This window comes from Schistocerca serialis, chromosome 4, assembly GCF_023864345.2.
Source record: "Schistocerca serialis cubense isolate TAMUIC-IGC-003099 chromosome 4, iqSchSeri2.2, whole genome shotgun sequence".
Taxonomy (NCBI): domain Eukaryota; kingdom Metazoa; phylum Arthropoda; class Insecta; order Orthoptera; family Acrididae; genus Schistocerca; species Schistocerca serialis.
Genome location: NC_064641.1, coordinates 524,243,073 through 524,261,253, shown reverse-complemented (window position 1 = coordinate 524,261,253; position 18,181 = coordinate 524,243,073). Strand labels below are relative to the sequence as shown.

At 42.6% G+C, this 18,181-nt stretch overlaps 1 protein-coding gene across 1 annotated transcript; it reads right to left on the bottom strand.

Moving 5' to 3' along the window:
• Window positions 1-939: 939 nt before the first annotated feature.
• On the bottom strand, window positions 940-1,848 carry LOC126474584 (peritrophin-44-like). The gene has a single exon (XM_050102058.1). It carries the CDS (start codon window positions 1,846-1,848, stop codon window positions 940-942), a length of 909 nt encoding a protein of 302 aa, XP_049958015.1.
• Between the last annotated feature and the right edge of the window lie 16,333 nt (window positions 1,849-18,181).

Genomic DNA, 18,181 nt, shown 5'->3' with positions numbered 1-18,181 from the left:
ACATTATGTCATACATTTCCTGAGAACAATTTCTTCTGCCAGTGTTAAGTCTGTAGATTTCTCAAAAAAAGAAAAACAGTATAGCTAATAAGTAAGAGTATCGAACAGTTTGCGAATGCACAAGATCTAAGCGGGTGCATCTGATGTGGTGAAAATCAACAGTCAAAACAATCATCTAGAACTAATGTGGATTGAGCAAGTGAAATAAATGAAATTCGGTCACAGAGGTTAGAAAAGCTGATATGTCTCTCTTTTATTACTAAGGTAAACAAATTACATAATTTTTGTTACACATGTTACGTTATGATTTAGATTTATAGGCTAAGGCCATAAGATTGTACCCTGTGAAGTAAACTATGCCCTGCTAATCAAATTATGGAGCTGGAACAAATGGAAAATGAAAATATATTTTTGCTTAACAAAGAAAAGGTGAAGCAATATTGATATTTAAGGAAGTTGTATTGGCAGAAAATGAAATGTAAATGTGAGTCGTGAGTAGTACCTACATAACTCATTCGATAAGAGGACTGCCTGCAGTAGGCAAGGTTCCAGGTTCGATCCCTGGTCCAGCGTACAGCTTTTTCTGCCAGGAAGTACCCCTACTCCCATATATTCGTAGTTTAAAGAAGATCAGGTACCTATGACGGAAGGTATAGGAAGCGTGAAGAGAAAACTAGGATGTAGGAACAGGTTAAAATGTGGTTTGCATCCTCCAATGTGATAAATAGTTATAACATAAATTGTATCATGTATATACAACGAAATCATATCAAGTCACTAGAAATGGCGTCCCTTCAGTCGCCTAAAGCTGGGTAGCTACAGAGTTACCACGTGCAATATGTCGTCATCAAAATTCCAGAGTAAAATCTATGCTTCCTGACGTTGCAATGAACGATTGGAAATAGAGCTCAGAAGTCCCAATTCAACGACCAGGAACATTCAGATCATCCTTTTGGAACAGCTACCCATCATGCAGCCACCGACAACACTATCAAAGTGGCTTCCGTCTGGACAGTCGATGTGCGTTGCTTCTAGGTTGCTGTCGCAGTAATAGTATGAGCTACAGCTCAACGGATCCGCGAAGAAGCCGCTGGAGGGGCACCTGAAATCTGAGCTGCTGCTTCCGGGGCAGACTGTTGTGCACAATCCCATCATGCATCCTCCAACCGAGCTGTCAAAGTGACTACCATCCGGACACAGAACATGCGTCTTGACATAACTCGACCCATCTCTGGAGCAGTAATAGTATCGGGAACAATTGGCTGGGTCAGCGAACCAGCCCTCTGATGTGCAATAAAACTCGACACAGCTGTGGTTATATGACAAGTAGTACTGATCAGTACCGCATTCCCCCAGATCTGGTGTCGCACCTGCGCCACTGCAGTGATGGAAAACGGAACAGTTCTTTTCATCTCCATAATAATAAGTACCGTTACAGCTGGAGCCCCCAGCTGTTGAATTATTGACTGGGCAGCTAACTGAAATATTGCAATTGTCACATTTACTAACATTGAAGTACGACCCTGTAGCATTAATAATACACACGAAATACACAGACGGATTTTCAGGCGAAATAGTTATAGCACCATTAATACTACAGGGAAAGGAACAGTTGGGTGGTTGCTGAGTGAGGCTGCAGTTGCCCTGGCACGAGTTGTAGTAGGTTCCGGCAGGACACGGAGTGATGGTCTGCGTGTAGCTGCCGTCGCCGTTGCTCGTGCAGTCCGTGTAGTAGCGGCAGTCCGTGGGGTCGGGGAATCGACCCTCGGCCCCACAGAGGACAACCGAGAGCGCCTTGGGTCCTGATAGCTGGCAGCAGGCGAACTCTGGAAGCCCCGCCAGCGCCATCATCTGTTGAGGACAAAGAATCTACTCAGGGACAGCAAACTGCGCCAAAGAGGAGGGTTCACTGCGAGAAAAACGAATTCTGCCTTCTAGGTATGATAATAAGAGAACGGGACCTGTTATACAAAGTTACATCTCACAGGTAGCAACGATTACTCAATGATATCCATAAAGCTCAGAACGATCAAAAAATGAATAATAATACAAAATAATACACTGACGAAAAACGGTCGCAGTACCAAGAAGGGCTTGTGAGACATAAACTAAAGTTGGTAGGTGTGATTCAACATCTGAAAGATGATGTCTAAGCAGTTTTCAGGCCAGTCGGTTTAGAATGGTGTTATTAGTTCCAGTATGAGGATGCAAATCATGTTTGATTTAAATACACGTTGTAACGGTCATGAGCCTCAGTTACCTTTGAGATACGACATGGTAAGTTGAGAATGTCGAATCGAAACACCTTTCAGGTGTCTAAATTTCCACCTGTTATTTTATTGCGAACCAGTTTCGGCTGTATATTACGCCATCTTCAGGTCTCCTGACTAACGTACAGGAGGATTTCCACCACAGGTCCAGTCAAAGCAGGGACCAGGATTCAGTGACTCGTGTCCGTTGATTTTGGACGCAGTGACTCCAGCGTTCATCACTTGATGACGAAAAAATGCCGTTATATATAGCCGAAAGTGGTTGCTCAATAAAATAGCAAGTGGAAATTTAGACGGCTGAAAGGTGTTTCGATTCGACATTCGGTACTGAACAACCGAGGTCCCGTAACCATCTGTGAAAAGATGGACACAATGATAAGCTGATGTGAGTCAAGAATGCCGTTAAGGCGACGAAGACGCCATTATCAACATCTCACTAAGTCTGAACGTGCAATATGGCTACGAGAGATTAGATGTTCCCGCTACAATAATGCAGAAAGATTTGGCAGGAATGCAGCCATTGTATATGATTGCTGGCAGCGATGTTCGCGGGAATGTACGGTCGCAACAACACCGGGCTTAGGGGGGTCCACATGGCACAACCGAGAGTGAACATCATCTTGTTCGGTGTATGGTTCTGTTGCATCGTACTGCATCTACAGCAGCAATTTCAGCAGCAGTTAGCACCAGATTAACACAATAAACTTTACAAAACGGCTACTTAGAGGACAGCTCCGAGCCAGACACCCTGTAGCGTGTGTTCCACTGACCCCATACCACCACCATTTGGGACTTCAGTGGTGTCAAACGAGAGCTCATTGGAGGGCAGGTTGTTGTGTTTTCTGTTGAAAGCTGGTTCTGCCTCGATGCCATTGATGGCCGTGTTTTGATTAAAGGAGGGCAGTTGAGGGCCTGCAACCAACGTGTCTGCGCGCTAAATGTGGTGTCACCGCCAGACACCACACTTGCTCGGTGGTAGCCTTTAAATCGGCCGCGGTCCGGTAGTATACGTCGGACCCGCGTGTCGCCACTGTCAGTGATTGAAGACCAAGCGCCGCCACACGACAGGTCTAGAGCGACGTCCTAGCACTCGCCCCAGTTGTACAGCCGACGTAGCTAGCAAAGGTTCACTGACAAATACGCTCTCATTTGCCGAGACGATAGTTGGCATAGCCTTCAGCTAAGTCATTTGCTTCGACCTAGCAAGGCGCCATTACAATTTATATTGAGATTATAATTCTGTATTCTCAAGAGCGATATTCTCCAATTATGGAATAAAGTTAAGTATTACATCATCTACGTACTTTATTTGCTACTATAAATTCCCTTAATTGTTCCAGACCTCACGACAATCTGCGTGAGCTTAAAAGCGTGCATTTCGGCCTCCTCTAGCAACACAGTGTTGGCTCTTCAGCCAACACTTCACTAAACGTACTGGACCTACACCTGGAGTTATGGTCTGCGGTTATCCCACACACCCTCACTGAAAATCTCAGCGTCAGTCTGGTGACTGTACCTCTTGCGTTGCTACTCTCGAACAGCACTCGTGGGGGTGTTTTCAAACAAGATAACCTTGCCTAAATACCGCTGTTGTAACCCACCACGCTCTACAAATTGTCTACATGTTGCCTTGGCCTGCTCGATCACCAGGTTTGTCTCTAGTCGAGCACGTATGGGACATCATCGGATTACAGCTCCGGTGTCATCCACAAACAGCATTGACCGTCCCTGTACTGAAGGACAAAGTGCAACAGGCATGGAACTGCGTCCCACAAACTGACATCCGGCACCTGTACAACATAATGTATGCACGTCTGCATACTTGCCTTCAACGTTTTGTCGGTTACACCGATTTTTAATCTACCACCATATCACATTTGCAATGCCTTACGACTCGCTTACAATGTCAATCATTTGTTACCTAGACAAATGTTTTCTCTAAATTTTAATTTCTTTTTGGTGTTGCGATTTTTTTCCTGTCAGTGTATATGCTGGATTTGATGAAAACTAGTTAAAAGTATGTGAGAGCACAAAGTATAAATTAAGTCTGAAAACACTCCTGCCAAAGGAAGTTTGTAGTACGCGGCAATGGCCTTCTAAGGAACGGTTCAAGAATTTCCCTGTAGTTATTGATGTGGACGCGCAGTCTTAGGCGCCTTGTTACGGTTCGCGCGGCTCACGCCGTCGGAGGTTCGAGTCCTCCCTCGGGCATGGGTGTGTGTGTTGTCCTTAGCGTAAGTTAGTTTGAGTTAGATTAAGTAGTGTGTAAGCCTAGGGACCGATGACCTCAGCAGTTTGGTCCCGTAGAACTTACCACAAATTTGAAACTTTCATTTTTTTTAAACCCATATTTATTGGAACCAGCTCACTGCATTGATCCCTTGATCCCCCTCAACAGTTTTTACCTCCAACACTGGAGCAGAATTCGTGGCGGGTTGCATCAAACCAACCAAAAGGCTAATGACTTTAAAAAGAAAACTTACTATGTAAAAGGCGTTGATAATCAAATGATCATGCAGAACTGGAACGTGATAGTAAGAGAAGGAAAAGAAGATAGAGTTATGGGAGCATAAGGGATCCACAGTGGAAATGAAAGTAGAAATGAAAGTGGAGTAAAACTAAGGTTTGCAAACAAATTTGTTTTAGTGATAGCGAATATACTGGTCAAAAATGACAAGAGGAGGAAGTAGGAAAACGCCCGAAGGATTCCAGCTGGATTGCATGACGGTCAGAAAGAGTTTCTTAAATTATTTATTGCATTGTAGGGCTTACACAAGACTCGGATCCCAATTTAGTAATAAAGAAGAGTAGGCCGAAATTTAGCAGAATCAGCAGTGAAAATCAATGGGAAGGAAGTGGGATACTGAACAACTGCGGAATGAGATACGTTTAAAGTTGTCTACGGCTGTGTATTCTGTGGTAATGAATACCACAGTATTTAACGGCTCGTGCCGGAGTCATCTAACCACTTTGCACCAGTCTGGAGACAAAAACTGTGGTTACAGTTGTATCCGTAGGGTATAAACAACAGAAGGATGAATATGCTTCCATCTGGACACGTCTGCCCAGTTTGTTTACACTCCAATACGACTGTGGCGTTTCATCACATCTCATCCGGAAAGAAGTACCTCGACACTGTTCAGATAAGCTCGATATCTCAGCTGTTACTTCACACCACCAAATACCGACCCACTTTCAAAGAGTTGTCTTTCAAGTGTAGATAACTCTGCGGACTGCATGCCTACCAGCTTACGTGAGGTAGTTTCAAGCAACAATTCTGTGGTAACGATGCGCTTAACTTTTGTGCCCATTGTTTTGTGGATTTTTGTCTAGTTTACAAGATTTATACCTATTTCACACCAATAACAAAAATTCATTGAGGCAAAAATATATTCCACTTACAGTTACCATGAGCTATTGCGTGTTACAAGTCAAATAAACGAGACAATTTCTGACTGTTGCCTGACAGTTTTTTCTGTGACACGCCTGGTGCATCGCTGAGTCAATGAAAGCCTTTTTTGTTATGTTATCTATCTTTTACATAGTTGGGAGTTATCTTATTCGAATGTGGGGTAGGTAGTTTCTTAACCATCACTTCGCGAATTAGAAATAATGTAAGGATTTGTTTACAAATGATGGTAATTCCAGTTAGTCTTTAACATCTGAATAAATGTTGAGAGTCTCGTAACATCATTCCGATGTTTGGTATCCAGCCAGCTGTAACAGTTTACGATGAGCTCGACTAAGGAGACAGATAGATAGGTAGGTATAGAGAGAGAGAGAGAGACAGAGAGAGAGAGAGAGAGAGAGAGAGAAAGAGATATGATCAGTTAGTTAATCGGGCTGTAAGACTCTGTGGCTTAGTTTATTAAATGGTTCAGTTTTACTAAGTAAACCAATGAAACTGGACATAGCCATTGCTCTCATGCAGAGACGAGACAGTTCTAGGAAATGGAGTGGCTGTAAAAGATTATGAGACTGGAAGCTGTCCCATAATAAAAGATCGAACTCTGGCTTAAAGTAGAGAAACATTTTCCCTTAAACGGACTGTCGCTAAAGGAAACATTTAAATAGAAATGGTAAGAGCATTTTTGGAATTGTTGTTTACAGTTGCCCAGTGCACTGATGCTGTATTTACGACTGGTATTTAGAGTAGTGGAACTAAAGACCAGTCCCGGATCTATGATCTATGTTATTTCCTTCCCGGGCCAGAAACTTAATAGTGGCACTCCTCCCCCCCCCCTCCCCCCCCACACACACACCTACCACCCTCTCACTCAAATGTTAGAGATAGGACGTGAAAAATTTAAAGGAATCAATTTTCCAAAAATATGTTCATATTATGCCGGCCGGTGTGGTTGAGCGGTTCTAGGCGCTTCAGTTTGAAACCGCGCGACCGCTACGGTCGCAGGTTCGAATCCTGCCTCGGTCATGCATGTGTATGATGTCCTTAGGTTAGTTAGGTTTAAGAAGTTCTAAGTTCTAGGGGACTGACGACCTCAGATGTTAAGTCCCATAGTGCTCAGAGCCATTGGAACCTTTTTTTTTGGTTCATTTTATAGCGCATATCATCCTGAAGAGTTTGTCACGTATAACATATATGTTCGAGGGAATGTAAGACATATTATTATGTCATAAGTGTGCCAAAGTGCAGTGCCACGCCTCTTCATACAGCATTCTTCTATCACACGTCACTGCATTTCCGTCTGTGGAAGTCAGCGTGTGTGTTTTGTAACGGAAGCCGTTAAACCCATATTCAGAATAGTGGAAATTAAAATGTCCTGTGGTGCCTCTCCTACTCCCAGTTGCCCACTCTGACACCCTACCCCCGCTTTAAAAAAGCTGACAATTAGTAGTAGGCGGGATTATTTGTAACCAGGAGAACAATAACTCTTTAGACAATTTGCACTCTTTGTTGCCTACTGGCTAATAACTTTCTTTTTTAGCTGACATAAAATTGGACATAGGAAACATAAACTAGTAAAGGCAAGAGACATGCAAGGTAGCTCACATTTCTTCAATCCTTAGATGCCAGAACTTTTTTCTCTCTAATCTTGCTACTGCTTTACATGGCGTGCCTTCCTTTCTGCGAAAGAATCTGTTACCTCATCAAAGTTCGTCAAACGTTTTGCTACGTGAAAAATTATAATGTCGTTGTACAATAATGAAAAAGCTGCTAATACAAATAGTACCCAAGAGTGTTGTGGTTTCTCTATTTGATTACGACTATTTTGTCACTGTCTGCTAGCTAAAACGAAATAGGCCTTTCTAGTATTACAGCAATTACAACATACGCCAAATAAGCGAGATTGTTTTGGCACAAATGGTCATTTTTATCCATCTCATTTACCCAAATAACACGACAGAATATAATTCAATAAGTACCAATATCAAATGCCTATTAGGTCTATTACAAGCAAGAAGTTTTATGTTAGGAAATAGTTTCACATTTCATTCATAAGCTTCAGCTTTTCAAGCATGAGATCGAGAAGTAATAGTAGCAGTATTACGAAATTTGTATATAAATTTGGAATCGTCATATTTTTCCATTCAATTTGTGTGATGTCCCCGTTTCTTCTCCTTCCTCGTTCTAAGAAACAATCTTGTCATCACTAATATTGTAACTATTCCTGTCATTGTTAAAACTTATTCTCCGGTTAACTTCACTAACCCCGCCAGCATCACCGGTTTAGTTATCCTGCGTTTATCCTCAGGTTAGGCGTTATTACGCGCTCATACAACGCGTTTTCCGCTTTATTCCGAGAATAGAACTTAAGCTGTTGCTAACCGGGAACTGGACAACTCCTCCTTAGTAGTGAAACAATCTGGCAAAACTATTCTGACGAAATTTCGTTTTCTTGGATACACCTAGAAGATAAAATGTAATGTTTCTTACCTGTTATTCTCGGTAGTCATCCGCCAGGTTAGACGAGAGTGCTAAGTATGCTGCTTCCTGGACTCAGCTTGTAGCGCCGGCACCGAATCGAATCTACCCGGCGGACTAACGACGACGGCCGGTGTGCTGGGCAGCCTGGATGTGGTTTTGAGCCGGTTTTCCGCGTACCACTAGGTGGATACCCGCCTGGTTCCCACGTCCCGCCTTAGTTACACGGCTCGCAGACATCTGAACACATTCTCACTTTTCTATGGATTACACTAGTCGCAGAGAGTTGGGGTACACTAATTCCTTCCCGAGGGGTACGGGGTGGCGGCAGGAAGCGCATCCGGCCACCCCTTAAAACTAACCTTGCCAAATCCGATTGTCCATGCCGACCCTGCCTAACCGCGGGAAAATGGCGCAAGCGATAGATTCTTGTTAGTCGTTTATTTCCAGTCTGGTAGACTGAATCTATGAATTTCGCTAGTAATTATAACAACGTTTATCATTCGCACAACAAGTCAGCCACATAAAAAAACAGCGAATGGTATTTACCCGTTCGGATCTATACGGCTCAGATGGTAGAGCCCTGTCCCATTCTGTCTGCAGAACTGCTCGTGATCGCCATTTGAAACCGACTAAAAGGCCAGTTGGAAGTAATTTTTTAAGACAAATAATTAACATACATATAGCTGTGTCAAACAGTGTAAACAGCTCACGGCTTTCTCAGGTAGTGCAATGAGAGACGTATGTTACTTAGTAACTGTTTAGTAGTAAATTTGTCACCCAATTCGCGTAATATTAATATTTCTAATTCTGTGGATAACCAATTAACATCAAGCTGAAATACTACCACATCTCGCGAGCATGTACGTAATTCGATTATCTCTGCTATAAAAACTATCACTCCCATTCTCTACGTGAGGTTTGTCACTGTCAAGACAGTGGAAAACCGACAGTCTCTCACAATAAAAGTCGACAAAGACATTCAGTCAATTTCACTTATTTCGCAAGTGTTTGGTTAACTGTGGTGCATTCTGAGAGCCAGAAGTCTTAATGCAGTGCGAGAAGTTCGGCATGTACTGTTACATGTGCCAGAAATTTGCTTTGCACAAAAAATGGCGGTGAGATGAAATCAGCTCATAACAAATAGTATATTCTTTATCAGCCATTCTCAGCGTTTTGCATTTTTTTAAAGGAAAGCATGAACATTTCCCAACGACAGCACCCAGAGAGATGGTTTAGTGTTATACGAGAATACGAGTACAGCAGCTTAAGCACCAAACAACCCGGGTTTAGGTTTTCTTTAATTTTCCTAAAACGATTAGGACGAATTCGAGAACAGTTTCTCTGAAAGCGTAAAATTAATTTCGATCACAGATATCAACATATGCTCCGTCTCTGACGAATTCCTCGCATACTGTGCGCTAAAACTAATCTTCCATGTTTCTTTCTCTTCCCACCTGTGCCGATAGTGAGAATGATTGTAATCGAGAAGTGCACACACATACACACACACACACACACACACACACACACACACACACACACACACACACACACACACAGACGTATCATACGATCTTACACTAATGCTGATGCAAGCACTCGTTAACAAGAGAATACAGTTACAACTTACAGCTAAAACTCTTAGTCCAACAGCCTTGTCTCCTGCCATTATGTGACTTTCACAGTAAACACGCAGTGCGATATTTTCAAGCACTATATATATTCACCTGAGCTTTTAAGCACGCCGCTCAAAAGATAAGTGATAACACGCAGTCAGCAGCTCAAGTGTTTTCTATCAGTTCAGTCCGACATTTCGGCCACATGAATCAGATTTGTAAACAACTCCAACCACTAAAAACGTCGATAATCGGGAGAGCCTGCAGCCTGCTACAAATCATTACACTCGTGGTATATTCAAAATATCTCCTCCCACCTCCTGTTACCAGAAGTGTGACGTCATACGCCGACGTTTCCTTCAGAAATAGCCCAAGTGAACAACAGATGTTTAGGAAAATAATGAAGTTAATCATAAAACAAAAATAGCCTCTGCTAATTTTTCCGTACTCAGTTTGATACCATAGCGATGCTAACGTTCATTTCATCAGTCAGCATGTCACGGTTTCATTGAAACTCAAGAGACTATTATTCTTTCTGGTTTTTATCACACAGACTGAATGGCAACACGACATATTGTCTTCTTGAGCTTAGAAACCCTCTCTGTTTAATGGGTAGAGCCTATGCCTATGACGCAGTGGCTCAGGTTGTTTGAGCGCATTTGTCCCCATTTATCAGAATTATCAGCGCTCCTTACCTCGCTATGGCTAGTTCAGTAACGATTCTACATCTACATCTACATACATACTCCGCAGTCCACCATACGGTGCGTGGCGAAGGGTACCTCGTATCACAACTAGCATCTTCTCTCCCTGTTCCACTCTCAAATAGAACGAGGGAAAAGTGACTGCCTATATGCCTCTGTACGAGCCCTAATCTCTCTTATCTTATCTTTGTGGTCTTTCTGCGAAATATAAGTTGGCGGCAGTAAAATTGTACTGCAATCAGCCTCAAATGCTGGTTCTCTAAATTTCCTCAGTAGCGATTCACGAAAAGAACGCCCCCTTTCCTCTAGAGAGGCCCACCCGAGTTCCTGAAGCATTTCCGTAACACTCGCGTGATGATCAAACCTACCAGTAACAAATATAGCGGCCCGCCTCTGAATTGCTTCTATGTCCTCCCTCAATCCGACCTGATAGGGATCCCAAACGCTCGAGTAGTACTCAAGAATAGGTCTTATTAGTGTTTTATAAGCGGTCTCCTTTACAGGTGAACCACATCTTCCCAAAATTCTAACAATGAACCGAAAACGACTATCCGCCTTCCCCACAACTGCAATTACATGCTTGTCCCACTTCATATCGCTCTGCAATGTTACGCCCAAATATTTAATCGACGTGACTGTGTCAAGCGCTACACTACTAATGGAGTATTCAGACATTACAGGACTCTTTTTCCTATCAATCTGCATTAATTTACATTTATCTATATTTAGAGTTAGCTGCCATTCTTTACACCAATCACAAATCCTGTCCATATCATCTTGTATCCTCCTACAGTCACTCAACGACGACACCTTCCCGTACACTACAGCATTATCAGCAAACAGCCGCACATTACTATCCACCCTACCCAAAAGTTCATTTATGTAGATAGAAAACAACAGCTGACCTACAACACTTCCCTGGGACACTCCAGATGATACCCTCACCTCCGATGAACACTCACCATCGAGGACAACGTACTGGGTTCTATTACTTAAGAAGTCTTCGAGCCACTCACATACTTGGGAACCACCCCATATGCTCGTACCTTAGTTAGGAGTCTGCAGTGGGGCACCGAGTCAAACGCTTTCTGGAAGTCAAGGAACATGGCATCCGTCTGATACTTTTCATGCATGGTTCGCAAGATATCATGTGAAAAAAGGGCGAGTTGCGTTTCGCAGGAGCGATGCTTTCTAAAGCCGTGCTGATGCATGGACAGCAACTTCTCTGTCTCAAGGAAATTCATCACATTCGAACTGAGAATATGTTCGAGAATTCTGCAACAAACCGATGTTAAGGATATTGGTCTGTAATTTTGAGAAACCCTTCTTATATACAGGCGTCACCTGCGCTTTTTTCCAGTCGCTCGGGACTTTAAGTTGGGCGAGAGATTCGCGATAAATGCAAGCTAAGTAAGGAGCCAATGCAGTAGAATACTCTGTAAAACAGAATTGTAATCCCATCAGGACCTGGCGATTTATTTATTTTCAACCCATTCAGCTGCTTCACAACCACAGGGATGTCTATCACTATGTCCTCCATACGGGAACCTGTACGAGACTCAAACGGCGGTATGTTTGTACGATCCCCCTGCGTGAAAGATTTCTCAAATGCTAAATTTAAAATTGCAGCTTTCGTTTTGCTGTCTTCCGTTACCAGGCGAGACCGATCAGTGAGTGACTAGATGGAAGCCTTCGACCCGCTTACCGGTTTTGCGTAAGACCAGAATTTCCTTTGGTTTTCAGCAACATCTTTTGCTAAGGTATGACGGTGGTAGTGGTTGAATGCTTCTCGCATCGCTCTTTTTACAGCAGCACGAATCTCTACTAACTTTTGCCTGTCCTCATTCTACCGATCTTTCTTGTACCGCGAGTGCAACTGCTTTTGCTTCCTGAGCATTCTCCGAATTACGCAGTTAAACCGCGGTGTGTCTTTTCCGCCCGTAACCCACTTTTTCGGCACATACTTGTCCATTGCGTGATTTACAATGTGTTTAAAATTTGCCCATAATTCTTCCACGTCCATCGTACCGGAAGTAAATGAAGTCGATTCATTTACTAAATGGGATCCTAACAACTGCTTATCTGCTCTTTCTAGTAAGAATACTCTCCTAGCCTTCTTGACCGACTTTTTAACTTTCGTAACCATAGTCGTAATGACAACATCATGATCACTAATCCCTCTCTCAACACTGACACCGTCGATGAGGTCTGGTCTGTTCGTGCATTACGCGTTGGCTGTCGATTTAGCTTCTCAAGACAGTTTTCGGATAATGTGTTCAAAAGTAATTCACACGACGGCTTGTCTGTACCACCTGTAATGAATCCATAGACATCCCAGTCTATACTAGGTAAGTTGAAGTAGCCTCCGACTAATATAGCATGATCCTGATACTTCTGCGGTACAGAATGTAGAATCCCTTTCAATGATTCTAGAACTGTCACGGTGGAAATTGGTGGCCGGTAATAACACCCCACAATTAACTTTATTTCCCCTAGCCCTGTTAAACGTGTCCAGATAACTTCACTATCACACTCTACTTCGACCTCAGTACACACAATATTTTTGTCAACTGCAGTGGACACCACCTCCTGCGGTGTCGAATTTGTCTTTCCGATACACGTTCCAGCACTCACTAAATATTTCAGAACTTCCTATCTCAGGGTTCAGCCAGGTCTCAGTCCCGAGAATAATTTGCGCGCCACACGCTTCCTGGAGGGCAGTAAATTCAGGAACTTTATTCCAAACACTCTGAAAATTTACTGCTAATATCTTGATAGCTGAAGTGTCGTTATACTGAGCGCGTCCTGATTTCCCTGCCTGCACGTCGACTGGTGATTGTTCATCAGGACACCTCGCACTACTGCCTAGCCTAAAAAACCCCCATGTGCACGCCACTAGTCGCCAAGCTCTGTCCTTTCGGTCTACATTTGAGAGTGTAGTGGCGCTGGGGCACGAAGTTACGTAGTGTTGTATCACATGTAGATACCACCCAACGGGCATCACAAAAATTGTCAATGGAATTGCAAGTTCCCGTTAAATGCCGACAGTTGTTGCACAGGATCTGGTGGATCCAATAGTGCGCGCCGATTGACCCACGCATCCAGCAGCTCCGTACCACGAGCACCTTCTACTGCTGCAATATAGAATGGCTGGTGGCAGTCACGCAATACGCTCGCACTTGGAGCCACATCACTACTTGACACTAAGGAGATCCCACGTAGTTGTGGCTCTGACACCATCATTTGTCTGTATTTCAGAAAGTCTCTTCCTTGTTGGCACTGAGCGCTGGATTCTGGTTCTTACTGCATAATTTATAATGAGTTTTCATGTGCTTGGAGAAAGCTACCTTCTAAGTAAAGATTTTGTTTCCTGTATTTGCTTGTTCGCTCATCATTTCTACTCACGTCCAGCTTTCCTATGACGACAGCTGCCGAGCCACTCTGTAGCATATCTTCCCTTACAGTTGTGTACAAAGTAACAACACAAACGATTACGTCACAGTACGTTATGAAGTAGTACAGCAGTACTTTCGTTTCTGTTTGCCCTGTTACGAGGTCTGTTGCAACTCCGGTTCGCCATGTTGATTTAATGATTGCCACATCGGACCAGCGTTAATGGACTCTTTTATGAGCTCGCCTGATGGAAAGCTAATGAAAATTTTTGAGCCTGCACAATAAAGTTATGGTTCTCTGCAACATCTCTTCCTCATTTCAAAAAATTCTTCCCTAACTTGGCCTGTGTTTACCTTCTATACTTTCTATAAATGTAATCACGTAAAATGACAGGAAACCTTGTTGCTGTCGGTGGCTGGTTACATATAGTGTTTCCTTAGACTGTATTATCCTTCTAAAGTTTGATGTTTTTCATATGTGGTCTCTCTGATCCTTGTTTCCTTTTTTACAAGCTATACTGATTTTTCATTATCTTGTTACACGTTTCTCTTTTGTTACTTACCCACTCAATAGATATATGATGCATCGGTAAGTCTGGAGGATGGGTACTCCTACGTCTGAGATAGAAGTAAAGTATGCAAAATGCTATCGGTAACGAGTTAAAACTAGTGGTTGTAGCACCTATGGCTACCACATATCGTCGTCGGCTCTCCAGTAGTTTTGAATACGTCGCAAAATTTCTCCCATAGAAATTTTGCCTTGCTGAGACGATGTCAGTGTTTTCGAGGGGTGTATAAGATCATAATTACGGGTTTCTCTGATCAATACAGTGCATAGGGAGTAGATTGCAATACAGTCGAGTTCATCAGCGTAGCTGAGATGCAGAAGACTGCCCCATATACCTCACAAGTCGTGCCATTTACAAAGATACTCCTATCTCATGAATCGAATTTTACCATGCCCTAAGATTTCCCTTCCTTGAAGCAGTTCACAATTATGGTTTCTGAGATTAAGACTGAATGTATCCAAAGTGCCGCTATCTTTTGAAAATGAGGCCGTGGTGCCAACATTTCTTTCCAGTACTCTGTTGCCTTTATTCCCCCCCAGAATCGGTGACATCTCGCCTTTCTGTACGTCAGTACACACTTCTCTGGCTGGTAGTCTCCCTCAAACACTCATTTAGGTCGTTCAGTGACATAAAAGCATGAACTTCTCTAAAATCAGGGATAAATTATCACCTCTTCATCTGAACACACTTTTCCACCGGTATCTGTCTTACTGGATAAGGGTAAAATCGATACTGCGTGTGCATCTCTACCACTGGTAGTCGAACTAACACGTCTAACTTCCCTCTGTACGTTTTTGATTCTACGTTTGCTATGTGGTAGAACATTGCTAAGTTTTTCTCTGACTTCAGCTCCGTGACTTAGCTCTTCAGGGAAATCTTTGTCCGCCCCTGGTAGCTGAAAGGTCAGCATGACGGATTGTCAATCCTGTGGCCCGGGTTCGATTCCCAGCTGGGTCGGGGAATTTTCTCCGCCCAGGGACTGGGTGTTGTGTTGTCCTCATAGTCTTCCTATCGCCCTCATCGACAGCAGGTCGCCGAAGTGGCGTCAAATTGAAAGACCAGCACCCGGCGAACGGTCTGCCCGACGGGGGGCCCTAGCCATACGATTAAATAAATAAGGGAAATATTTCCTTGCTAGCGGCAACCCTAACAAGAATTGCCGTGGTGAGAATAATATCGAACTTAAACTGTTCTTTTACTGCCTGGTAGACTGCTTCCTGTAGTATCCCTAGACCATTTCTTGCATCACTGAAACGCTACACCAATGCTCGTAAGAGTCTGGCTATTGCTAGTTTGGTATCTAATAAGCTCAGATATTCCTGTGGTCCTTAATTGCTGCATAAAGTTTTCATTACGTCCCGGGTGTACTGAACTAACTCCATGATTTATTCAATGGTTAACCTCATTGTCCATTGGTGACTTGTTAACAACACTTCTTTCTGTCGAGAAAATAACACACTTGGCTTCAAAGGTTAAGTGCGAAATCGTGCATTGCTCATCCGTTGATGCCATGCAGCAACTTCAGGATTATCACAACCCATCTGGTGGCTCCTAGTGATTCGCCACCTAAGGGAAGAAACTTTCGTCATGCCCTCCCTTCCGTAGAAAACGCGTATATACAGTAACACAATGAAGAAACTGTGCATGCCTATTATTGAACAATAAAGACTCATAGTATAACTATGAATAAATTTGGCAGCAACAGAACAACTCACTGATACACACAATAAACCTAAATACTATGACCTTTCACATGACATTAAAGCGTAGGGTAGACTAGGCGCATCCTGCTTGTCTACCACTATACGATTCTGAACTTTCCTAATTCCTAATCGTATTCATGCTCCTTGACTCCTCGTTGGGACTTGAGGCAATGCATACACCACTCCTCTGTTGGGTTAACTGCATTCACATGGACGATAGACGCTTGACTTGGGAACTACACATCATTACTTGATAAGCCAGCTTGACGTCCTCATAACGACCGTGATACTTAGTAAAAGTTTTTCGTCCTTTCCTTAGGCATGTATGGGTTGGTGACCAATACCCATTGACCCACTTGAGATTGTTGTAACCTCCCGTCCTGCGTGGGCTATCCTGCACTCCAAAGCTTTAATATTGACTCGGTTTACTTCTACTCTACCTCTTGTATTCTATTGACAAATTTATTAACAGATTCACAGTCTAATCATTACTGAGGTATCATGATATCAAAGGGGAAAGCTATTTTTCTGCTGTATATCACATCGAAAGGCGTAAGACTTGTGCTAGTACGCACTTTAGAGATATATACAGAAACTACATGTTCAAAACATGTATCCCAGTCTGTATCATTGTTATTTACATAATAACTCAACATTTTAGAAAATGTCTTAACCACACTTTCTGTTCTGCCATTACTCTGTTGATGGAATGGACTTGTTCATAATTTTCGGATTAGAGGTATATTACTTAACTGTTTCATCAAGGCTGAATAGCTAAGGTATCAGGTACCCTACATTAAGTATCCTGCTGTTAACTAAAGTTAAGGAAAAGCTGCTGTTCTATCCTGTTGATCAGGATTTGTCACCATTGCTAAAAACTTCAAAAAATGGGCTATATTTGTCAGCACATAATTATTTCCAGTGGGTGTCCCATTGAAAGGTCCTAAAATAGCAAGAGTAATCATTTGAAATAATTTAAAAGCCTCTGGTAGTTTTTGCAAAGGTAGTTCCTGATGACTAGGATCAGATCATTGTGTACAAGGCACAATGCTCAACATCACGTTTTCTTGTTCGCCACCAGAATCCTTCTCCTACACTCTGTCTGTTTCTCGTCGTCCTCCATGACCAGACAACACAGAGTCATGCATATGACACAGCACTTCGTTCTTGAACATCACCAAAACTGCTATGCATGGTCTGCATTTCGTCGTTCTGCAGAGCAAGCCCTCATGTGTCACAGTCCTTGTGGGCCACTTCTGCTCTTCACCACTGTATTAAACTTTTGCCTAGAACATCCAGCATTGCAACTTTCCTACTTAGCGTCTCAAAATATGCATCCTTCTAGACTGGTGTTATGGACGACATTGTAATCAAACTCCTTAACTTTTGGCACTGACCTTCTTAATCTACTTGATAGTTCTTTTAGCCCTAATAACCTTTTTAAGGAAGCTTGGTCTGTGACGACTTTTCATTTTGGTATCTTTAAATAGCAATAAAAGTACACTATCACATATATTACTGTCAACATCTCATTTTTTGTTATGGAGTAGCTACATTCCGCTTTGTGAAATTGCCTCTCGCCACTCATATGTAGTAGTAGTAGTAGTAGTAGTTGATTCATCTGTAGATCTCATTTTACAAGGATAAAGGATATGTCAAAGTATTTACAAATTTAGATAAATTAAAAATAAACCAATTTGTATACACATATATTTACAGACTTCTAGTGAGAGACAATCGTTAGATTTACTCCTGGTATACAATAATTTTTTTACAAATAACTTATTAAATAATGTAATGCCACATTGTTCACTCATATCTCACTATCAGTCACTGCACACACTATGCACACATTGTTTCATAACACTTCACTCACTACACACACACACACACACACACACACACACACACACACACACACACTGGTGATCTCTGGGCCATTTTCTGTACCGCAGCTTCCGAAGAAAGAAAAAAAACTGAGTCAGCGTCCCTCCATAATGAATGAGTTCAGAAAGAGGAAGAGGTGTTAGTATTGTGTTA